The sequence below is a fragment of the Uloborus diversus genome, chromosome 1 (assembly GCF_026930045.1).
Source record: "Uloborus diversus isolate 005 chromosome 1, Udiv.v.3.1, whole genome shotgun sequence".
Classification (NCBI taxonomy): domain Eukaryota; kingdom Metazoa; phylum Arthropoda; class Arachnida; order Araneae; family Uloboridae; genus Uloborus; species Uloborus diversus.
In genome coordinates this window covers 253,558,077-253,583,861 of record NC_072731.1, presented here as the reverse complement: position 1 = coordinate 253,583,861, position 25,785 = coordinate 253,558,077, and the positions used below count along the sequence as shown (strand labels likewise).

Below are 25,785 nucleotides of genomic sequence, written 5' to 3'. Positions count from 1 at the left end.
CCTATCATAATCTGATATGCAAAATTAAAAGTAAAAAAATAATCTGCACTCAACTTCCAAACGACAATAGCCGTCCAAAATCCATCTACAAGTCAAGCCAGTCGATTTCCAAGTGGCTCTGTAAACTGCGAAATTTTATTGGGCATTTTTTTTTTTTCTGTGTAGATTGAAGGTTGCCGGATTGTGATTGTCGTTCATCCCATGTACAGAAATCAAACTGCAGTGCTTTAGACTGTGGTCAACCATATCATAAATTTTAACACATAATAATGAATCACAATAAAAATGGCATTTGTCATTGCGCAGTGTTACTAACATTACTTGACTGCAAAAGAAATTGCCAATGAAGATATTTCGGATCCCTTAATCTCCAGTCACTTCCAGAGTTTTGGACAATGATAAGTCTCTTTTTCAAATGAAATGTTTTAACTCAAAATTATTTCTTTCTCTGTATTATTTGCCAAAGTTTACTCATTGTAAATTACCGAAGTAGTTCCCGTTCTATATCCGTAAACACTTATTCTCCGACATTCAGGTCAGAAAAAAATTCAAGAATGAAGATAACATTTTAGAAAAGTATATTTGCTTTTGGGTTTTTGGAAACTCAACTTGAAGCCATAAAATATGATTCTTCTTTTGAATTCGTGAACTGGTTAGTGCTGCGTCTAAAGCAGGACTGTCCAACTACAAAGAACCCACTGGCCAGAATTCCGGTCACTGATCACCTGGCGGGCCGCAGTTTGTAAAAGTTGGCGACTAAAAGTCGGATTATTAATAATAAAACAATGAAACAGAAGGATTATAAAACAGTTTGCTTACATTTTAATGCAAGCAACTAAGCTATGGTGATAAGGAGTTCGATTTGAACCAGAAGAGAAGAAGCTGATTCTTTGTTAAAGATTACGTGAACAATTGATTCGATATTACTTTTTTTTATCTTTTAAACCATTCCGTGTAATTTTGCTACAAAATGGTTTTTGTCGTAATGAACAGTGCTTAGCTGAGGATTGGCTTTGCTGTGGATTGGCTAACAACTGAGGATGCTTAGATGTAAACCAGGATTATCCGTATTTTCGACTATCTGGATTGCCTTTGTTTAGCCCGGAAAAACGAAATTTTACTGTACATTTCTTTTCTGGTATTTCAATGGAGTCTGATTTAGGACTGGGAAGTCACGGATTATTTTTGGAGTGAAGGATTCGAAGTTGGTTATTTTCTCTCCGAGTCCGCAACTCCGCTGCACAGTCGGAGAGTCTGAGTCGAAGGCTTTAAAATTCTAGGAATCGGAGCTGGAGTTGGTCATTTTCTGCCCTACTCCGAAGCTCTGATTTTTACCATAGATAATGCCAATTCCGCATTTTAACGATACATGTAAAAACTAACCTCGCCGGCAACAGGAATTAATTTCATGCAGAATTAGATACACAACTGACTGATACCTTTTCGCATGCCTAAAAAGCTGCATTCCATTTATTCGACATGAAAATGCTCTGGTTAAAAAAGAAAACTTATTTTTACCTCTGATATGCCAATAAAATTTACAAATCAGAGGAAGTAGAAATAAAAGTGTATTTTATATGAATCTGGATCCATCACCGACAATGACAAGCAGTTGAATTTTTACGAGCCTACTATTCAAATTAGTCTGGATCGTAAAACTTTTAGGCAGTGGAAGACTTGGATATTGCTTTTATAGCAACTAGATCGCAGAGTATAAGTATGGCTATCTCCCGAGTCCAAACTTTTTGCAAGGCTTTCACATTTAATTGTCGTGCACTGGACGAGCATGTAATACTAATTAAAGTTCAAGGAACCTGTGTTTTTATCTGCCTTTCATCTGCCGCATCATCCATCGTATAAGTTCTTTTTTAATCATTCGCTGAAAAGCATTTATTTGAAGCCTCAAAATGAACTTGATAATTATAATGCTTCGTTTGATGAACTCGGTGGAATTTGAGAACTGACTCGTTTTGTCGCGGATTAGATTCCTTACTAACAAAATACATCATATAATTTTTAAAAAATAAATGGCGATATAATATTTAAATTACACGTAATCACAAGAATTGTGAAGTATTTTCCACTTTTCATTTCAAGTTATGACACTTCAGATTTGTGAAGTATTTTCCTGAAATCGTTTCACATTTAAGGTTTGTGAAGTATTTTCCTGAAATCGATTCACATTTAAGGTTTGTGAAGTATTTTCCTGAAATCGATTCACATTTAAGGTTTGTGAAGTGTTTTCCACTTTTCATTTCAAGTTATGGCACTTCATATTTGTGAAATATTTTCCTGAATTCGATTCACAATTAAGGTTTGTGAAGTATTTTCCAGTTTTCGATTCACATTTAAGGTTTGTGAAGTATTTTCCAGTTTTCGATTCACATTTAAGGTTTGTGAAGTATTTTCCAGTTTTCGATTCACATTTAAGGTTTGTGAAGTATTTTCCAGTTTTCGATTCACATTTAAGGTTTGTGAAGTATTTTCCAGTTTTCGATTCCCATTTAAGGTTTGTGAAGTATTTTCCAGTTTTCGATTCACATTTAAGGTTTGTGAAGTGTTTTCCAGTTTTCGATTCACATTTAAGGTTTGTGAAGTGTTTTCCAGTTTTCGATTCACATTTCAGGTTTGTGAAGTGTTTTCCAGTTTTCGATTCACATTTAAGGTTTGTGAAGTGTTTTCCAGTTTTCGATTCACATTTAAGGTTTGTGAAGTATTTTCCCGTTTTCGATTCACATTTAAGGTTTGTGAAGTATTTCCCAGTTTTCGATTCACGTTTTTATAACAGGTTTATAGCTTTGACTAGAAGAGTCCCTGGACTCTCGTTTTGACAAGTTTAAAGCGAACAGTTGACTTCTCTTCACTGGCCTGCGCTCGACTCTGCTAACTGTTGGACCTGTTTATTGAGCAATCAAGATTGCTTATTGTTCCCTACACCGTAGCTGAATTCCGTTCCTTTTATTCGAACTGTTATTGGTACATGGAGGATCACGTGAACCATTGCTTAATAATTATCTTCAGAAGACTGTGCAGGAGGTTCTGTGGACAATTTTTATCACTCGTAACGAGTAAAATTAATGAAAGCTCGGGGGGGGGGGGAATCAAGTCGTTGGACATTAAATATTATCGTCTGCTTTTTTCGCATATGAAAATAGAGCATATATTTGTTTCTTTCTTTTTTTTTAGAAATTTCTTTCGAATATTGATTAACTTACGACTTTTAACTATCTTTTATTTAATATTTCAGTTACGTACATTTCTTACTGTGTTGGTAATTTGTTTTTCAGTGATTGCTTCATGCACAGCTTTTAATATATTTCAATTTATAAGTGTTATTTTTCTGTGATATTTAGCATGAATAAAAAAACAAAAAATAGACTGCTTTTTATGCAAAACTGCAATTGTTAGAAACCGGAAGACTAATAAACTACTGTTGAGGATGGAATTCAAAAAAAAAAAAAAAAAAAAGTTTCCAAAATTTATATAAAAAATCAAAAATTTAATTTTCATTTTCATTTTATTATTTTTTCTTATTTTCTCTACTTTGTTATCCAGTCTTCAGCAAGTTAGCAGAAATTTATTTCTTTCGAAGAGGTGATTTTTGATTTTATCCACACATGTCATCTTAAATTTGCTATTCTCACCTCTACGTCTCTTTAATCACACTCTGACACGCTACTTAATCGTGATCCTAATCAGGAGGGAAAAAAATTTAAGAAACGCCGGCCATTTTTAGACTATATAAAGCCCATTCTTCGGCAATTTCATGACTGTTATGTTATTTGACAATAAATACTGCACCTGCACAGTATTTTTACAATAATTCAAAAAAATTTACTACTGCCATATCTACCTCTATTTAACCAGATGTTTAGAATGCTCCTTTATTTTGATTCTAATCAGGATTCTTGATTTTTTTTTTCCTTTGAGCTACATCAATTATCTTTAGAACATATAAAACATGTCCTTAAGAAATTCCACTGCCAGCGACAATGAATCACTGCTGCAACTGCAAAGTATATTTCAGAACTTAGTTTGAGAAAATATTCATGTGTTAATTTTTTGACCACTCTAGATGAACTCCAGGTCAGGAATAAGTGTTTCAATTATTTTTGTATCGGCAAACGCCGTACCTCAAATTATTATATTAATGTTTCTATGGGAAAATGCTTGATTTTTGGTCAGAAGCAAACGTAACAAAAACATCATCGCTAAAGATTTGCGCTTGCGCACAGTGTGCGAAGTTGCAGCAATGTGCAAACAGTATAATATGAGAAACACATTTTTTATTGTTATTTAAACTGTCCACTTGTGTCTTGTGTTTCTTATTGGCTTTTGGCAATAGTAATTAAAATCAATTTTCTAGTTCAAACTTGTTTTATTTTGAGGATCTGCAAAGCTAATTGATCTTTACTTTATGTTCATTTGAGTAAAATAGTCCCCCCCCCCACCTCGAACTGCAATTGATTACCTTTTAGATAGTTGCATAAATTTTAAAACCCAGCATAATAAAGCATACATTTCCAACAAAAAATTTCCTGCACATTTTTGGAGTTTCACAGGGTTTTTCTTTAGTGCAAGGTAGCAGTTATGGGGTAAGAACAGGCAGCAAAATATATTTTTACTTCTATCAAGTTCATAAACTGTCATAGACTAAACAGCGCTTTTTTTTTTTTTTTTTTAAGGATGCAAAAGTGTGGGTAATTTTTGTGTCGAGGGTACAAATATCGTGGCTATGAGGGAGACATCGAAAAAAGTTATTAATTTATTATTACCAACAATGAATTTATTTACCACATGATGAATGTTATAATTAGCATAAATCACTTAATTTAAATAAATTCAGAAATATTTTATTATATTAATGATGTGTTTTTTTTTTTCTTCTTGCAGACTTCTGGTGTTGATGATTCTGGTCTTTTCTCCTCAGAACACAACAGTGTCATACGAAAAGGTAAATTTATTCTAGTCAAGTAACAATCTAGTCTAGTAACAATCGAATTCAGCTCCAAACTAGAGAAGTGGCTCATATTTTTTACGGAAATATAAAAAAGAATAATGAGTCTTGAAATAAAAAGTTCGGTGTAACAGAAGATCATATTCCTTTCGCATAAAAGTAGTATATATGAAAAATATATGATCTAGGACGAGCTGTAGCCACATTTTTTATCCAGATTACTAATATATAAATATTTTCTAATAACCTTCACAAGCATTCATTGAACCAGCTCGTTGCTGAAATTCAGAATATCTCTAAAAACTTATATTTATACATATAATTAGTAAAAAAGAAAAAAGTTTTTATGTACCAAAAATGAAAGGGTTAACAAATTGTAGTTATAATAAAATCTGTATGGCATTAATGAAAAAACAATACAAGGAATTAATGAGAAATTATTCCAACTCTATTCAGTCCTACCGAGGCATAAATTAACTACACTCTCTCGTTCCGTGTAGTTAACCTTTTCCCCAGTGATATCTTTTTGGCAAGCTAACTATAAATTAAAAAAAATAATAAAATAATTGTTGGGTAAAATTGTATGAATGGAACGCTATTACCATCACTGATTAATACTTTAATGTAACTTTCAAAAAAAAAAAAAAAAAACTGATTTTTCTTACGAAAATTTATATTTTCGACTTTGTAATTTGGTTTATATATTTAATTTCTGCTGTTAGTTCACTTTCCTTATATAAAATATATGTTGTTCAAATTTTGCTGCTCAATTTGCATATCGATCGGCTTCTTTTGAAATTTGGTATGAAACCTCAGCCCCCGATGACAATGCAGCTAAGCAAATTAATCGATTAACCTTTAATTATTAGTTTATTCCAACTTTAATTAATATTTTTGCATTAATCCTTTAATATGAAGACGAAAAAAATTCTCACACAAGTTAGAATTAAATATCCGTAGAAATCCCTATTTTTTTCTGCATCAGATAAAATGTATTCCAATGTTCCAGGGTAATAATAACATGAATTATAATTATTTTAAACCAATTTCATACTAAATCTAAACTTGCCTTCAGTTAAAAGTTTATTATTAAAATGTATTTCAAATTTTTAAAGCAATATATTGTTAGGGTGGGTCACCGTCCTGTGGTGAAATTACGAGTTACTGATTTTTATCGGGTACAGCATTCAAAAGGTGTCAAATGATGCATGATTACATGATTTTTTCAAAATTGATGTTTAGTAGGAAATGCCTTTAAAAAAAACTTGTTTACTTATTTTTTATTTTGTAAATATATCACAATTGTTAAGAATCGTATCCTTCTCCTGCAGGTATCAAGCAGCGAACCAATAACGAAAACAACCACAAGGACCTAATGCTATCTGGAATAGCTTCATCTCAGGACGTTTTCTGTTCTGTGCCTGGTCGCCTGTCTTTGCTCAGTTCCACATCCAAGTACAAAGTTACCGTTGGGGAGGTCCAGAGGAGGCTATCCCCGCCCGAATGCCTAAACGCTTCCTTACTAGGCGGAGTTCTTAGGAGGTAAAACATATCAAAATATTTATGCCATCAATAACTTACATAAGCGAAGTGAAGTTTTAGTTAAAGTGTTTACTTTTGTTTGTGGGGGGAGGGGATCATTAAAACATCATTGGAAATGTACGAGGGCAAATCAAAAAGTCTTTGCGCCTTTTTTTAAGCCAAAATATGGCTGAGAATACAAAACGAATATGGATATTCCCAGCAGTGACAGTTCCTTTAACCGTACCAGCCGTATCTGCTTTTTGCTCGGAAGAGCGGAGCTGCTATCAGTCATTTAAGATGACGGTCCGTCTTCAGACGTCCACAGCTTATGAGCAGCGAAGTGTTATTCGTTTTCTATGGAGCAAAAGAGACAAACGCCCCTTGTGTCTCTTCAAGAGAGACTTTTCCCCGTGCGTGGGGAGCATTTCCCTACGAACTCCATAGAAAACGAAAAACACTTCGCTGCTCATAAGCTGTGGACATCTGAAGATGGACCGTCATCTTAAATGACTGATAGCAGCTCCGCTCTTCCGAGCAAAAAGCAGATACGGCTGGTACGGTTAAAGGAAATGTCACTGCTGGGAATGTACATATTCGTTTTGCATTCCCGGACATATTTTGGCTTTAAAAAAATAGGCGCAAAGACTTTTTGATTTGTCCTCGTACGAATAGTAATAAAACTGCAGGCATTGCTTTTGTCGGATATCGTTTCTTCACACAATTCATTTCTTTACATTGCAAATGGAATTCCTTGTAAGTTCAAAAAACAAGGTGCGCTTAAAATATTAGAGGGCGATTGGCCAAACATTTTTTCGAGACCCGCCCCCCCCCCCCCCATAGCTAAACCTCATAAACACAAACATTCACAAAGAACGAGGAATTTTGATTTTAGAGATACTGCGAGGTCCAAATACTCATTTAGAGCATTCCACACTTGAGCGAGCAGAAGAAATTTGAAAAGGGGGGGGGGGGTGAAGGGGCCCTGTCTCCTTTCAAAATAATTTCAAAGCCTTTCATTATTAATGATGATTTCAAAACAATTTTCTTAAATTTGGAAAATTTTCATAATATTAGCTTTGTGTCCCTCGCAAAATTTCTGTATATGCTCCTGTTCCGACATGTGCACAATCTTTAAGAAAAAAAAAACAAAAAAAAAAAAAAAAAAAAAACTTCATGAGTTGGAAATCGTACGAATAAACACGTTAAAAACACTTTTCTTGCGTATAAATAGAAACATTTTACGTGATTGGATCAAGCATTAACATGAATTAAATTCAATAAATAATGCTTGCCAAAATGGAAGTAATTTAGATTAATTTTATTCCGTTTTATTTTTACTAGTTATAAAAGTAAATTGAACAAGGAATCTCAATCAGGGGGTACACACATATTTACGTCACTATTTTGCAAAATTTTGTTCAAAAAAAAAAAAAAAAAAAATATCGAAAGAGGGAAAAAAAGAAGGAAACTCGAAAAATCGTGCAGGTTAACTAACCTGAAACATACGTAATATGTTCCGATAAAAGTCGAGAATTTGCTCATTTGGCATATCTTTAGCACATTCCAGATGCCTACACAAAATTAGATTAATTATTATTGCTTCCAAATCGTGGTTAGAATTCAAATTGTATTGAAAAGAACCATAAGAGGAAATTGATGATTTAACACGGAAAAAGAACGATTCATATATGTGTCCAAGTTAGCTCACATATTCCAAACACGATTAATTAAAAGATCCCTTTTCCTTGGGCAAGAAGGAAGAACAGACCGAAAAAGAACAAAGCTTCATTTGAACAACAATACCTCATTGCTTCAACGTACATTTATCGGCAATTTTCAAAGTCATGGGTTGCAGATCTGCTTGTTATTTACTTCTGCAGAATGACGTTAATTATCTTATCAGCCTGCTTATTAGGTCACTTAGCCAACGATGGCAAAAACCGAACTAGTAATCTAATAGCTGCCCTCGTTTGCGGTTCAGTGTCCGATGCAACATCCTTTTCCATCGGCCTTCGCTGATTTGATTTCTTTTTTTGCCTCCCCACCCATTTTCATCGGCGAACGTTTTCTAAACGGATCTTTAAAAATTCAATGGCCATTTTGACTTTTTGGCATTTTAATGACGGTTTTTTCTCAGAAATTTCGCTAGGTCTTTCTTTGAAATTTCATCTTGTTCTGCAGACGGCTTCTTTCCAAGAAGTTTTGTCTGGTCTTTCGTTGAAATTTCATCTTGTTCTGTCCTGATGCTCTTTATTTCTCGGAACCCATATACGTTATAAATAAGAGACATTGGAATGACCTCAAATCCATGTGAAAACAGATACAGTAAAACTTGTGAAGTTGACCACCCTTGTAAGTTGACCACCTGTCTAAGTTGACCACTTTTTTCAGGCACGGAATTAGCCCTTATTATATAAATCAACTTCTGTAAGTTGATCACCGGTTTACTTTTTTATTTATTATACACCTTGCAATACAGAAACACATATTTTGCAAAGAAAAACGTTTAAACCATTTTAATGTATCTGAGACAGTTTCAGTTCTTAAAACTTTTTCACGGGTCCCTCCTTTACTAATGTATTTTCTTTCCGAAAGTATTACATGGTTCACCAGTTACTCCTGCAGGGCTTCCAATATGAAGTAGATAGGCGGAAAAGACGGAGCCTTTAAAATTTAACCTTGAATAAATGTGGTCATAGAATGGCATTTAATAGTTTAATCTGTACGTTTAATGTTTTTAATGTATAGTTGAATTTGTAATTTTACTGTATTTAATATTTAGCTTAATCACTTGCACGTATGATTTTCTCCATCAAGTTTTTCATGAAAAAATAATTTTAGTAAGCGTAGGATCAAATTTGAGGAACCTTTTTAGATACTGATTTTTTTTTTTTTTTTTTTTTTTTTTTTTTTTTTTTTTCGTCTGTCAAAAATGATGGCTAGTAAAAATACCGATTAAAAAGTTGCCCAATGTAAAAACGAAAGTATTAAGGAGACAACAATTTTTTTCATTTGTTTTAGTTTTTTCCGTTTCAACAGAAATTCCATTTCAAAGATTCTGTTTAAGGGATAATGGTTCTCCAAGATCTGTGGACACTGGGTTAAATATTACTGTGCATATTGCGTTGCATACTAATGGGTAACGTTCATGAGTAGTAGTGGTACACAGGGGGCCACGAGGGAGGATTATGGCGCCAACCTCTACTTTGAAATTTTTAGGGAGATTATATTGGAGATTTGGAGGGATGGCAGTGGCGCAGGCAGCGAAGGGTGGGGTTTGGGGGTGAAAATATCACGCAGAGCCATTGGTTTTAACATACTAAATGCAAATTCTAATACAGTAGCTTATGCATATGAAAGGGTTGTTTTGATCCCCAAAAAATCCCTTTAGAAGGTATTTTTGATCAAAAATTCCCCCTCAGAAGGTGATTTTTGATCAAAAAATCCTCCTTCAAAAGGTTAAAAAAAAAACCCTCCGGCAAATATTTTTAATGAAAAAACTAACTCCAGAAGATATTCTTGGCAGCGTAAGTCGGGGGGGGGGGGGGGGCAATCTTATTCACGGGGTGCCTCATTTCATTTGAAGGGGCACCATCGCTTTTGAAGGGATAGGCTCAGCATGCGCGACGACTTCCTAATTCATGCCATGCATTAGAACAGGGGCGCCCATATTGGGGGCAAGTGGGGCTCAACCCCCCCCCCTTTAGAATTAGAACTTCCTTGCTTTTAGTTCTTTTTTCTTGACAAAAATTAAAAAACATTTCTTCTTCAGCCTATAGTGAATTAGTTATTAAAAATATCAAATTTTAACAACTCTAATCTGTACTGAATTCGGTTTCTATGGTGAAAATTTCCTGCTAAACTATAAGAGAAATGTCTGAGTCCCCCCCCCCCTTAAAATTTTGCATATGGGCTCCCATGCATAAGAATAGATATTCGGGCACAATCAACAGCACATGACAATGATGTCTGTTTCGAAAAAAAGAGGTTTTTCTAAAAAACCTAAGCGGAGAACGTAAACAGTAATTGAAGTTTTACTTAGCAGGGCATCCTCCTGTCAGTGGGCGTGCGGCCCATTGAAGTACGCATGAGTGCCGATTTCGAATCTTCCTTTTCCTCCTCATTGCTCTGGCGTGATTCAGAGAGAGAGCCACCGCCGACCCCCAAAGGCAAGGCCACAGCTCGGGGCCTTTGTCTGGCAACTGTGAAATGGCCGCAGGCGACTTCCAGGCTCGTAATTAGGACTCTGCCAGTTGCGGAGCTTATAATAAAATGACGCAAGCTTTTTTCCTTTTGTGGCATCTGGTGGGTTGAAGACTGAGCTTTGTTTACGAACGGGTCCCTTTTTGATGTCTAACGTACTCACGGATGTCAATCGCTTGAAGGAAGGCATGACGGTGGAGAGAAAATCCCCATTTCTGTTTCCAGAAATTTAATTCAGATCTTATTCAAGGATTTTTTACTTTTTATGGCTTTTTCATAAAAATTCTTGTCGGTAAAAAAGTTGAGCCTAATAATGCAACACATAAGAACGTTTAAATTATACAGTCGTCCCTCGCTACTTCGCGCTTCAACTTTCGCGGCTTCACTACATAGCGTTTTTTTTTTTTTAATCAATTATAGTAGTTAGCCTTTTTTATGCCCTCGTGTAAACTTTTTTCCACAAAAGAATGACAAAGTACATCTTTTAAGTAAGGTAAGCTCTTCTGAAGGGCATTTATTATACTAGTCTAGAGAGTGGAGGTATAAAATCGCCGAAGAATGTGTAAGGAATCGCTAGCTCATTTTAACTATTAAACACTAACTGGGAAGTTTAAATTACTGTATTATTACTAGGGGATAAATACATCTGTAAATGGTGGTCAACAATGTACTAGCTTTTTAAGTTGTATCCGTAGTACCTTTAATGAGGATAAATGTAGAAGAAGAACGGGGGTATATACGATCACTAACTAGCAATTAATTCATCAAACAAGTTGAGCTTTTTTCATATACTAGTAGTAGTAGTGTGTAAGAACTACATGTGTGTGTGTAGTTTATTTCCCAATAATTAACAATGTAATATCTATTACCTCTAATATATCTCATTTATCCTGTTTTTGTGCAACATATGCAGTAATACAAATGTAATAGTGTCTAAGGATGATGTTTCATGTCTAGGCAGCTCTAACTATGTTAAAAACCTATTTAAATTGTAATAGGTAAGTTTATGCACTCTAATTATTAAAATATTTGGTTTATAAACACAGAATCCTACTTCGCGGAAATTCAGTTATCGTGGTAAAGTCTGGCACGAATTAACCGCGATAAACAAGGGTTGACTGTATACTGAAATCTTAGTGGATCCAACATAACTAGGCTTGCCAGACATTCCGGTTTTCAGGCAAAGTCCCAGTGTTCCGGCCGGTTTAACTTCAGGTCCCGGAAAAAGACAAATTTGATTAGATGACCGAAAAAGTCTTAAAATAATTAACTCTGAAGGGGTATTTTAGATAATTACTTTTTTCATATGAAACATAGACTTGTAAAATTAATATCGAATCAGTTTGTGAGGATTTTTACGACAAGATTAAAACAATAAAAAGCTTGTAAAAAAGTCCTAGCTATTGAAAAATACTTGTAAATAATGTTCAAGTTTTTATTCCTCGTTAAAAGTAACTAATTAACGTGTAAGAAATAAAATGTTTAAATTTATCTGCTTGTATTACCCTTAGTTTAGGCTCATAATTAGTATTTATTCGTAGCATTGAGGATGAACTACCCTCTAAAACACTCTAAAAACCAGCCAGGGGTGTGTTCCCATCAGGGGTGTTTGTGATCCGAAATTTCGAAATATTTTGGTTGACAACACTTTCTAAAGCTAAAAAATTGTCGTTAAAAAAAAAAAAAAACCTTTAAAAATGTGTTTTTTTTTTTTCAATAATTTTTGTTTGCATATATCTAATTTATTTACGGGGGGGGGGGGGTGAGTTTCTCACAGTTTCTGAAAGTTTCATTGTTTTCAAAAATTGACTTGAATAAAGTATCATCCCTAGTTCCCTTTTGAATAATCGTGACGGGGGGGGGGGGGGGTCGGTTGAATGTTTCAGAAATCTGGCAAGCCTAAATATAATAAGACGCTTATTAAACAAGGGCTTTCGATTCGGGCACTAATGATCTTTTAGGCTTCTCAAAAAGTTAGTACTGTCTGTGCTATCAAACTGTCTGCGCTTCTTTCCCTCCCGTCTGGATCGGGTCTAAGCAGTCTGGCTCCTTAAATTCCGCCTGATTCGGTTATAAACATACTATAGCTCCTTAAATCCTGCATACCCAATTAGGTCTGATCCCTGCAGCACAATTATGACTGTCCGAATTAGCTCTAAACGATTTGTCTGAAGCCAGAATCAGTTATCTCTCTATGATGTTTGCACAATATATGGCTCCTTAAGTATCCTGCATTAGTTCTAAACATTCTGTTTCTCTTCTAGTACTAAGAGGCGACCAATTTATAAGTAAATTTTTTGAGCTTATGAATATTTATATCTGTTAATTGCCACGGATGGAAAGTTTTAACGAATTTCAAATGTTATTCATATGTTTATATTGTAAATGCGGGATGAAGTATTATATTTAAAAAATTCCTTCATTGCGATACGATTAATTTGCCAAAAACATTCAAAGTTTTACTCTTGAAACTGCTTTTGAAATATTGCAGCAAAATTTAATATTTTAAGTGAATGGAGATCCATTTTAAACCTAAAACTTTATTTAAGAGAAGATAAATATTTTTGCCGTACAATTCTAAAAGTATAACAATCTTTATTTCGAATTTTTTTAAAGCTTTTTTTTTACATTGACTACACAAACATTTTTTCATTGTTTCACCCTGTAAATAAATGTTAAGTTTGCGTATTTTGGAAGAAGAGTTTAAAATGTCGTTCAAACTTTATTTTACACACTACAAACAAGTTTTCTCAAGTTACACATTACATAGTACACATTTCCTTGAGTATCAATTACTTTTCTATGAGCTTTTCACTTGGTTAAGCATTGATGTCAAACGTCGTTGGCTCATAAATTATTCTGCACATTTAAAACAGAAATGATTGTCGAGACTGAGCTATTGTATGTAACAATAATAAAATCGATGTAATTAACAACTACAAAGCAAAGAGGGAGAAATAAGGATCGGAACTATTTAGCGACGAGATTATCTTAAAGACAGCGTTCGCCAATTCTTGTTATGAATTTTCTTCAATAGTACTTTGGATTTTTTAATGATTTACAATAGGTTTTGAATTATGTATTATTTATTTTGAAAATGATTTATTATTTTTTAAAAATAAATTAACGGTATTAGAGCAGTTATTACTATAATGCTGCAAATATGCAAATTGTTAGTACGTAAGTGGTTATAAATTAAAAGAATTTATAACAATTAAATCCTTTAAAATAAAGAGGGAGGCATAATATTTGAACAGTTTAACACCTGATTATCTTAACGATAGCGTTTACAAATTCCTGTTATGAATTTTTACTAATTCCGTGAAATCCGGTTTCAACGAATATTAATACAACGAAATATTCGTTTCAGCGTTGTAAATTTTCTGTCCCCCATTCACTTGCTATCACATCGCTCGAATTCCGCTGAAACTAAATACCTGTTAAAACGAATAAAATTTGCTGCCACTTGAAATTCGTTGTAACGGGTTTTTCGATTTCTCTGTAATACGTTGAATTCTTTAATGATGATCTGACTCGGCAATTAGTTTTGAGTAATGTATTTATCATAAAAATGATGTGTGTACAGGCACAAAAATGATGTTTGTTTAAAACGTCCTTATGAACAACTTAAATTTGGGGAGGAAGTATATAATTGCAGGGAAATTTTTCCAGCCACTTCTTTCTCTGTAACCAAACATAAATTCTGTGAGTTTTTTTTTTTTCTAAAGTTTTAGGAGAAATTAGTAAAAATATTTTAGTCAGCCGACAATTAAAAATGTCGGCGTATATTGTACGTCTGAGGTTTATAAAACAATCATTCCCCCTTCAAGCAAGGGCACCCATATGGGGGGAGGGGGCAAGTGATCACTCAAGCCCCTCCTCTTTGAATTTGAGCTTCCTTTCTTTTAGTACTTTTTCTTTGCAAAAATGTAAAAATGTTTTTTCTCCACCAATTAATGAATACGTTATTAAAAATTTCAAATTTTAATAACTCTAATCTATACTGAAATCGGTTTGTATCGGGAATATATCTTGCCAAACCATGGGGAAAGTATCTGAGGCCCCCCCCCCTTAAAATTTTGCATATGGGTGCCCTTGCCTTCAAGTATCAATACCCAGGGTTAAATAATATGTTTAATACGTTAAATACACCGCCAGCTCAGTCATTTCCAGCCGAGGACTGCAGTTTCGTGCTTATTAGCACTCATCAGCCCGGCATAGGAAAGTGACTGAGCTGGAGATGGAAAACCACTTATGGAAGCCAAGAGTGCGAAACAAACTGGTAGCTAATATAGAATTAGCAGACCATATAATATGTTTAATGTTAAATCCGGTTTCAAGGAAGTGCGTTTGATAAAACAAAATATGATGATTAAATTTAAAAAATAATGTCATTTGTGTATGACTAAAATGGTATGTCTATTAAAATTTATTCAAAAAGCCACCAAACTGTGCATAATAAAAAGCGAAATTCTAAAATGAAAACTATAACTCCTAAGGAAAAAAACTTAAAATAAACAGACTAAAAGATGTTACCCTCTGCAGTATTCACCTGTTTATCTTCTTGGGGCACGAGAGTAGGGGGAGGAAGCCTTTTAGGCACCTGCTGCTCTAACTTTTTTTTTTTTTAATCCTAGGAGATTCCGTAGTTTTTTTTTTTTTTTTTTCGTAGTTCCTGTATACCGTTTTCCTTCCCCACCACTTTTGGCGCTTTATCGACCAGTTGTTTCCTTCAATACAATTTTTTTACACTGGAAGTAAAACAGAATGTCTTATTTTGTACTAAGTGCTTACTATTTAAATTTCAGTTTTATTCAATTCCGGTCCTACATCCGAGCTATATGAACACCAACATTTAATATAGGGGATAGTTTTAAGCAATAAAATGTAATACTAGCAAATTTATTTTACAAGTTTCTCTATACTAGTTAGTAAACGTTATAGTGCTTATAACTATGGAGCCTGTAAGGAATATCTAGAGTCTTTTTAAACAATTTACATTCTATATCATTAATAAATCAGTACATGAGGCATAGCAAGATACGATTTAATGGTTAGACCCCCAGAACCTCTTGATTGATACTGTGTTGACCACCACCGTCGCATCTACCGGCCTCATGATGCTGCTCCTTTTGCGAAAACCGTCTCCAGGTTGCGTCCATATCCTACACACACACACATACACACACGCCTACACACACATACATACACTCATGCCTGCGCACAAACATAAACACGCACTCCTAAACACACACTCATGCCTGCACACAGACACAAACACATATGCCTACAGAGACACACACCCACGAACGCCTGCACACACACACACGCAAGTACACACACAGCACTGGCATACACAACACACACATGCATACATACACACGCACCCATCCACATGCGCCTACACAAACACACACGCACATTCATACACACACACGCTCGTGATTGCGAAAAACATAATTTGAATTCAAGATGCCAAAAATTCAAATTAATATAATTTTATCTTTTTTTTTTTATGAATTCTGCAGAACTTCTTTTGCTTGTATAAAAATGTTACCTGGAGCCTAACATCTTCAAAATAAAAATGAAACAAAATCATTTTTGATCCAGAACTACATTCAAGATTCTTAAAGTAACCAAAAAAAAAAAAGAGGAAAAATGCACACTAAAGGGACACTCTCATTAACCTAATTGTTAAAGAGGAAGACCATAGCCACTTCCTAAAAATTGCGCCAAATTATCACCTGCACCAAGGTTGACTTGTCTTGGAAAGCAGCCCTAATATAGGATGTAAGATTCCCCCCCCCTTCTCCCCTGTTTACTGAGCATCGAGTTACACTAATTCGCGATTTGTTTTTACGATGCTTATGAGAGCTTCTTTTGTTTTTCTCCAACAATCTTGACACACATTAGTGGGAAATAATTACGCAAGGTTGTCTTGGTGAACTAACTGTACGCGCGACCTTGATTTGACTTTCCACCTAGATCATCAGTGATAGATGTGGATCACGTATGGAATTGTTGGTGAGCATTTCAAGCCGCTGGTTGCTTTCCGTTGATCCATTATTTGTGGTTCACTGGACTTGAGGCTGGAACGTAGAACAATAGAACGAAAGAAAGTGGGATGCTTTGTTGTGTATTGTAAGCGTTTAGAGTGTTCGAAAGTCTTCCTGCATTTAAAAGAGCGAAGAATAAAAATGCTTTGCCGCATTAATAATACGGCAGCTACGACAATAGCGTGCTATCATTATGACTGTGTAACTATTAACTGCCATAAGAAAAAGTGTTTGTTTTTTTAAATTTACAATTTACTTTTGCACCAAAATACCATTACATTATTTCAGAATTGAAATGACTGTCTTTAACTTTTCTGTGATTACGAAATTTTAATCAAATGAATATGTCACCTAGAAAATGAGGTTTACATTTCATTCACAAATAAATTCTTTTTCGTTTTGAGCTATCATTTATTTTTGAGCTATCATCTGAATAGGAAGAGGGGGTGTGTATTACGGAGACTGGAACTCTAAATTTTTAACAACTTTTGCCATAATTTTGGGCCATTTCGTGAGCAAATTTTTCATACCCGATCGATAAAGATAAGTTAGCTTTCGATCAAAAAAACTGGAGATGACATTTTGGACATCAGCCAAATTTTCGGGGTTTTTTTTTTGTCACACAGTGACCGGAATAAAGTGAAATCAGATTGGGCAATGTCGGATGAATTTATTCCAATGATTGCCAACAGAAAAGCAGGGCTCTGAAATATTTTGCAAGACCACATTGCTCAAAACAAAAATTGGAGAAAAAATGTGCCTCACCCACCATACTTACCGAAATTTGACATTTGACACCCTCACAGAGCTCGCACCAAGCAGTTGCTTGGTTTATCGGCTTTACAATTGTGGCTCGTTAAGAACAGAAACAATTTAACATTAATATTTGTTATAATTTCCACAACACAACATACAGCAACACGTCAGTAATACAAATAAAGCCTTTTTTTTAAACAATAAAGGTTTTATCAATTAAAAGATAATAAAATAAAAAATAGAAAATTGAACTATTAGTAAATAGAAACGAAAGTAACTCATTTTAAAGAAATGTAACATTATTATTTAACGCCTTGAAACATGAAATTTTTTTAGACAGCAAAAGGAAAATTGAGTTGAGCCTAATTCCAACACGAGGTTGGTGTTGTGAAAGGGCAGTTAATGTTTTGAGTAAATAAAAAGTTTATGATTACGTCTAATATGTAAATGTAATATTTTGGGGCATAAGAAAATGTAATGTTAAGGAGAACTTAACTCTCCGCAGGGAACAATTAGCATAATCAGAAAGGGAAAATCTATAAAGATATTGTGATTGCACCGTTTGATCTCCTTTATTACCTACGCTATGTGTCAAAAGAAAAAAAAAAAAAATAATAATAATTTGAATTTTGACATCTTGAATTCAAATTATGTTTTTCGCAATCACGAGTGTGTGTATATAGGCGTGCGTGTTTGTGTGTACGGGTTATGTGTATGTGTGTGTATGAATGTGTGGGGGGGTATGTGTTCGTGTGTGTAGGCATATGTGTTTGTGTCTGTGTGCATGCATGAATGTGTGTGTGTGTGTATGTGTGGGTGTCTGTATGTATGCGTGTGTATAAGTGTTTGTATGTGTGTATGTGTGTAGGTGTATGCGTGTGTATGTGTTTGTGTGGGTGTCTGTATGTATGCGTGTGTATAAGTGTTTGTATGTGTATATGTGTTTGTGTATGTGTGTGTATGTGTTTGTGTGTGTGTGCGTGTATGTGTTTATGTGTGTGTGTGTGTAGGTGTTTATGTGTGTGTGTGTGTGTAGGTGTAGTTGTGTATGTATGCGCGTGTGTGTAGGACATGGATGCAACCTGGAGACGACTTTCGCTAGAAGTGCAGCATCGTGAGGAGCCCGTCGACGGTGATGGTGCGGAGGGTGGGAAAAATCAAAGGAACGCCAAAAACAATCAAGTGAGAACAATAAGCAATCGTGATTGCTCAAAAAAAATCGTCGAAATGGCTGATATCCAAAATGCCATCTCCAGGCACTTGTTCCAACCCCCCCCCCCCTTCTTTTTAAAAAAAAACGAAATTGAAAATTTTCATATTGAATGGGAAAAAGTTACCAATGACTAAAGTATTTGCACCACTGATTTTAAAATGAAATCTCTCTCTCTCTCTCTCTCTTTTTTTGCATTAAACGACATTATCGTCCGATCCCCCGGTTCCCCAAACACAAACAAATATTCCCTTTAATTGCCTTCTGCTTTACTTTTTTCAAACATCATTTTCTTTCTGATACCCCCCTCCGCACACACATAACACATAAACTATTTCCTCTTAACTCACACTGCTTTTCTGTTTCTAATAATAAAGCACAAATGACTTTTCTCCTTTTAATATCCGATGAAACTACTATAACCCTAATGGTTTGAAGAAAATAGGCTATTTTCATAATATGCAAAGCTATTATGTTAGTCCTTTATTACTCGGGGAAGAAACTATTTATATTATTTACATCAAACTCCATTTAGATAGCTACACATATAAAACTCTGGCTGACCTTCAAACTAACCTTCATTTTTCTGCACTTGGGACGTGACCACAACTTGGCCTTAAATTGTGGTTTATTCTTCTGGTGCGCGTAGAGGTATTTGACTATAATTATGTGGTTCTTGAAAATCTCCGATGTATGCATCCCTAAATAATTGAAAGTACCGTGAGAAGCAAGTATTATACTTCATTGCGTGCTCAAAGCTTATTGAATGAGAAAGACATGCCGCCGTTTCAAGTTACTATTAAAGTTGTTTGTAATGCATTTGGGGAAAATTCTGCAATGATTAAATAATTCCATATTTCTTTTGCGGAAAGAGATCCAACTTCCATCTTGATTTTGTTTCATTTTTTGGCTCAAGTGGAATAAGTTCTTGGTGTTTAACCCTTAACTGGTCTGTCTTTCGACTCGAGAGAATAAGGTCGTTTCAAAAATTTTAAAAGTATTTTTTTCTGAAAGAGCATGCTTAAAAACATAGGATCTGACCATTTTTTAAATAATTTGTTTAAGTTTAATATTTTTGAAAAATTACTTAAATCGGTGCGCTTTTATGGTTTACGCTTCTGCCGATGACATCACAAATGATAAAATGCCATTAAGTGTTGCCAATCACTGAGCAAAATATTTAATTCGCAACTTTACTCACGGGTATTGGCAACGATATCGTTGATAGCAAGATTATTAGAATGCAATTTTAATTCGCTTCTTGATTATCATAACGTGGAAACGCAGTAAAAAGATGAGCCAAAGAGCATCATTTGTGACGTCATCAAGACCACGCCTTGTTTGAAAGATCGGACATTTCATAAAATTAATTAAAAAATAACTGTTGGAAAAATGAAAGTATTTCTGGGTCCATGTAATTTTTTTTTTGCTTATTCTATCAATTTTAGTGACAAAAAGTATTACTTTTGACTGAAGGAAACAACCCCATTGAATTTTTGCATTTCAGGCTTTTGTAATGTTTACCAGTGGCGGATTTACCATGTTGCTAAAGCTTGACCACGGAGAGATGGCGTATGACCTTGAAGCGGAAGCATCATTTGTATTATTTGTATTAGGTTGAATAAGCCAGAAAGCGCCGAGTAGTCAGAGGCAAGTTCTCACTGATCCTGTCTGTTACAAAATAACAAACAACCTATTAAAAATGATACAAATGATGCTTCCGCTTCAAGGTCATCCGCCATCTCTCCGTGGTCAAACGTCAGTGTTGGGGCCCCACGATATTGGGACCTTGGAGGGATCATAACACCTTTTACGAAATTCTTATTTTAAAAGTGATGGACTAAGGGGCTTTCAAGAGCAAAATGTGACGGCCCCCCCCCCTCACAAATCTGTAAATTCGCCACTAATGTTTACATATATATCTATACTATTTGTGTATATATGCCACTTACAGTACTGTTTCAGTTCTACTTGCATAATTAGTGCCAAAATCATTGAAAAATTTCCTACTTTAATTTGTTAGTTTTTGTTGAATATATAAGAAATGTAATGTTGGTGTTGTTTGTATCCAAACACATCGCTTGCATTGCAAAAAAACATTACCTCACATTGTTCAGGGTTAAATGAAGTGACAAATTCTCTGTTTCTAAACTGAGATAACTTTTGCTTGCTGCTATGTTCGAGAAAACGATACTGTATATTTCAATGATATTAAGTTGATGCCTTCTGGTAAATCTTCCGTGATTTCTTGTTAATTCTTAAAATATCTTCAAAATGATCAATCGGAAAATGTGCATAAATATCTACGCAGTACAGGAGGTGAAACATTGATATCAGCAAGAAATCCAACAAATTCCTTCAAAAATGCTACTACAGGTTAAAAAAACCGAATGTTTGCCAAAAAAAGTGCGTACAAAGGGATGGTGAACATTTTAGACACGTTTTGTTTTGGAAAAGAAGAGTTTGGAGATCGTGGTTGTCTTTACCACGCACTAGAACACATAACAAAGATGTTATATCGTCGCCTCAGAATAACATTAATAAGATATCTAATCCTAAAAATAACTAAAATATCTTACTGTTGCTCTGAGGTGACGATATGTACTGAAATGTGGGGGTGGTATATGTAGGTATACATGGCACAATACTTCTATTATATTCTGTACTGGTACGCACGGCATTTTGCAAACTCAAAACTTTCTGTCACGTGGAAGTCCACTCGTGCTCAAAGTATGTCGCAACAATGTCCATTACATATTTTTCGTAATGGACTCGCAATGGGTTAGTGCCATTAAAGAATAAATGATTGATAACTCTGAAATTTAGCAACGTTCGAACATTTGAAAAAATTTCTTTACAAATTTCCCGTTTAATTATCCCGGGTTTCAGTGTCCTGATTCAGCATTTTTCAAACTGCTGAAAAGAAACTTGCATCTGTGATGAATTATTCTCCTCTGCCATAAGACAATGATACCAAACACGAGAGAATCCATCACGAAAAGCCATCCTGTTGCCAACAATTTTCGCAAAACAAATGTATTTTGTTAAACATTTTAAAATTGAGCCTGATTATGCCATTATCAAACACGCTCTGGAGCTAATAGAGCCATTGTTTCCAGTTTATGATCGATGCCATCAGGAGTACGGTTTCACCCACAGCAGAATATCTTAAATAATAAGAATCATACTAAAACAATATGCAGAATAATTTTCCAACTTAGAACTGAAGAGATAAAGACCTCACGTCACGCAAATGGCGAATTTGAATGCATCGTGTTACATCCATTACCAAGAATCGAAGAATAATGAGTTAAATGATATCGCAGCGAAAACCAGTGTAAGGGGCAAATGAAATTGCCCGAGAAATATTCGGCAGTGACTTTTCGTGTTTCTACATTGTAATACAGATAAGGAGCCCTTCCTTTTTTTTTTTGATATGAATTAGAATGTGATAAGTGTCTCATGAACTGATGGTTGCTCCGATTTCATATTTCAAAACAATAGTCTTCACACTGAACCTGGACTCGTCTGTCAGTTAGGAAGTCGTGTCCGCTTAGGAAGCGGAAGAAGTATAAACCTCGGAATTTGCTACCTGATTTAGGAAATGCTGCAATCGGCCATCTAGTGACCCCTCATTTGATGTTATGATAGTATTTCTGCGTATTGTATAACTATCTGTCAATTTATTTGTTCTGGATTTTTTTTTCATTATTATCATTTGCTGTTTTCCGTTTTGTTGAAATTTTGACTCAATATTAAACAAGATCTAGCGGATTTTGCATCAAGTTATCAATTGAAGTTTTTTTCAATTTTATTGAAGCTGAACTGACGGTTTTGTACGCTTTTTAAAACTACCACGCAACAGAATTTAATTTCTAAGTAGGCAAAGTAAGCTTTACTTTTTGCATTTTTACTGTCTTCTAAAACAAATTATTAATATTTATCATCTAGATAAATTGCTCAATTTATTGCTATAAAGTTATACATAAATAAATAACATAACATGAAAGTTACCGTTTTTGCTCAAGTTTGATAAACGCTCCTTTAAGAATCTTTAATTTGGGTCGAACAGCGAAGTAGCCTTTGATGACATGCAACAAATTTCGAAACCGAGAGACATTTCTAAATCCTACGTTGAACTTCTGTTGTACTAGCTAGTTTTCTGCGAGAATATGCAAAAATGATTTGCTATTTATATTTTTTCTGTGATTGCTCTTTTTTGTCATCAGTATGAAAATAAAATTTATTTGCTTTTTCCTGCTTAAATACTATTACGTACGTTTATCTCAAAGTAAAAACAGTACATATTTATATCAGTATCTCGAACTTGAACTGTCTTCAATATTTTTCTCTATTCGACACCTTGGAAATATTGATAGTCAGTTCCATATTTATTCATTTAAATTTGAATCTTCCCCGAATTGTGGGTGAATACAACTTTGTATTACGGAAATAACCCAGTTTTATTACTTATACTCGGTTCTGAGTGTTGACTTAGTCCCAACTTACTACACGTCATTAAAAAATTGGGAAAATTTAGAAATGTTAGCTTTATTCACGAAGTTTTCTCATTCGAGTGGGAAATTTTAGAGACTAATGTCCAAATTTTAATGGAGGTTTTTAATGTCAGTCTTCCTTATTCTGACGGGAAATTTTGCATTATGTTGTTTTCCCCTCTCTTTTATTTAAGCCTGATTGTTGAACACATATCCAGTAGTGTTCCCATATGGTATACTCCATATACGCCGTATACTCTCAAACATTTTTTAGACATATAGCGTATATCCTCAAGCTTCAAAAATTTTCATATTATGACATATTATGTATATGATCGCATACACATATTGTGCATAACTGATTACTGGGAGTATACCCTCAGAAAAATTGATGGGAACATCACTGCACATGTCACTTGACACAAATTTTCGAGGTATACCGTGCAAAGCCGGGCGACGTAGCTAGTAACAGGGTTCGTACACCTCCTGAAAACCCTGAAAAACTCCTGAAATTTAATATTTTCTTCTAAGGGCCCTTAAAACTCCCGAATTTTTGTTTTAACCTCCTGATTTTCCCCTCTCCTCCTGTAGATAATTTTCAACAATAATCGCTAGTTTTAATTGAATGTCATCTCCGTTTAGGCAGCCATATTGAATCGCTGGCAGCCAATCAAAATTCTCGTATTATACAGAGCACCCAGTGCTTTTCGCAAAGACATGGGGGTGTGTTCGAACATGCCCATTACGGTTACTGATTGTAACTGCCACTAGAGAACGAACCAAGAACATGTGCTAGTTTTTGTGTTAACAGCAACAGCTATTAGGCATATATTTTCTATATAGCTAATTAGTAGTGCTATTGCTATTTTGTAGTATATTTACTACTGATAATATGCCGATATATCTAATATTTTGTGTATTCCTGTTATTTTCAAATATTTTGAACCCAATTTTTATCATTATTTTTATTATTATTTTTTTGATTGAATAGTGTGTGAAAAAAATTACTAATCGATTAAAAATTTGACAGCAAAGTAGATTAAATGTTATGTTACTGAAACTAATTTTCTTGTAAAAACCGCTTGTGTTATGACTCCTGAAAATTTTGCTTTTGACTCCTGAAAACTCCTGAAATTCATTTTGTCTGGAAGAGTATGAACCTTGTAGTAATTATATTGATTTACTTTTTATGATGTGCTCTTTTTTTTCATTCACACTTTTCTCCCTCCTCCGTTTCGATCTCCGATCCGTTTCATTCATGGTTCAATGGCTCTTGTTAAAAACGAGACAACTTTGATAGAGTGAAACCCTTTTTTTTTTTTTGGGCACGGGGGGTGGAAAGAACAGCTCCGTTTGTATGAAGTCGTTCGGAAAGTAGTCGAGAAACAAAAGAAAAAATTGTCGGAAGAGAAGAGAAATGTGGGAAAACACCGTTAGAAGTCGTTGTCTTTAACGCCTCTACTTTCCTTCAAGAAAAAAAGAAAGCTTGCCTGTGCTCTAAGTATACATTTTTTTCCAACCTCATTTCCTGTTGCATTTAAGGCACGATTATCTGCCTGGCAGTTTTTCTCAGGTTGAGATCGAGCGCGTAAAATTGCTCCATTGTCACAGAATGCTACAGATGGGTTGTGGGTGGGGCTGGATTGAAGGTGAAAAAAAAGTAGATTGTTGCTGGTTTAAGACTACTGTTGTAACCACGGCAGATGTTTTGGAAGTGATGCTTTCGTTTTCGCTCCTCCCCCCTTCGATGATGATTTTTTAAAAACATATTTAACGAACCTTTCAAAACATGTTTTTTTTTTCCTTCCTTCATTTAACCTTTTATAAGACCATTTGTATCTATTAGTGTGACATCAAAATTATTTTGCGGATTGAAAAAGAAATGACATTTATTTTCTTCTTGAATTTAAAGTGACGTGTTATTTTGCCTTCGGCATTGGAAAAGTATTATTTAATCAAAGATAGTCAAATGCTTTACTTATGGAAGCGAAGATGAACATTTGCAGGACGTCGTGGGATGTTCTTTCTGGGTTGTGTGTCTTGTAAATAGTTAAGGGCTTACAGTACCTCAAAAATGATGAAACGATCAAAAAAATTTTTATTGCTTATTTCAAAACAAAAAACCATTCTGAATACAGGGGAAAGTTTCATTGCTTTATTTCAAATATTTAAAAAGTTATAAGTGGTTTTAGGCCATGCTCGCTGTGTGTTCTTATGCGAAAGAAAAACTTTAAATTGCTTTTTCTCGATGATGGTTTTTTTGTGTTTTCATGTCAATCCCTAAGGATTTTTTTCTATTAAAGATACAGCTCTAAAGTAATACTTTTTGCAATTGGGATAATATATTTGACAAAACTGTGCATTGGATAAGCATTTTATAAATTACTCCAAATGTTTAGAGCATGTTAAACCTTTAAAAACCAATTTTTTAAAAAAAAAAAACTTTGATTTTTTTGCATAATTAATCGCAGAAAAATTTCTAATAAACTCATAAGCAAATGAATGCACGGATTTTTAGAGATGATTATAGTGATCGTTTAGCAAAAAAACTTTTTTTTAAATTAGTGCAAAAATAAAAAAGCC

At 34.5% G+C, this 25,785-nt stretch overlaps 1 protein-coding gene across 1 annotated transcript in view; it reads left to right on the top strand.

The window, feature by feature from the left end:
- LOC129226864 (transcription factor AP-2-beta-like) overlaps positions 1-25,785 on the top strand; it is a 107,211-nt gene that overhangs the window by 69,012 nt on the left and 12,414 nt on the right. Inside the window, exons 3-4 of the mRNA XM_054861496.1 lie at positions 4,894-4,954; positions 6,289-6,499. Coding sequence (XP_054717471.1) covers positions 4,894-4,954; positions 6,289-6,499 — 272 coding nt within the window. The remainder of the gene's footprint in view (positions 1-4,893; positions 4,955-6,288; positions 6,500-25,785) is intronic.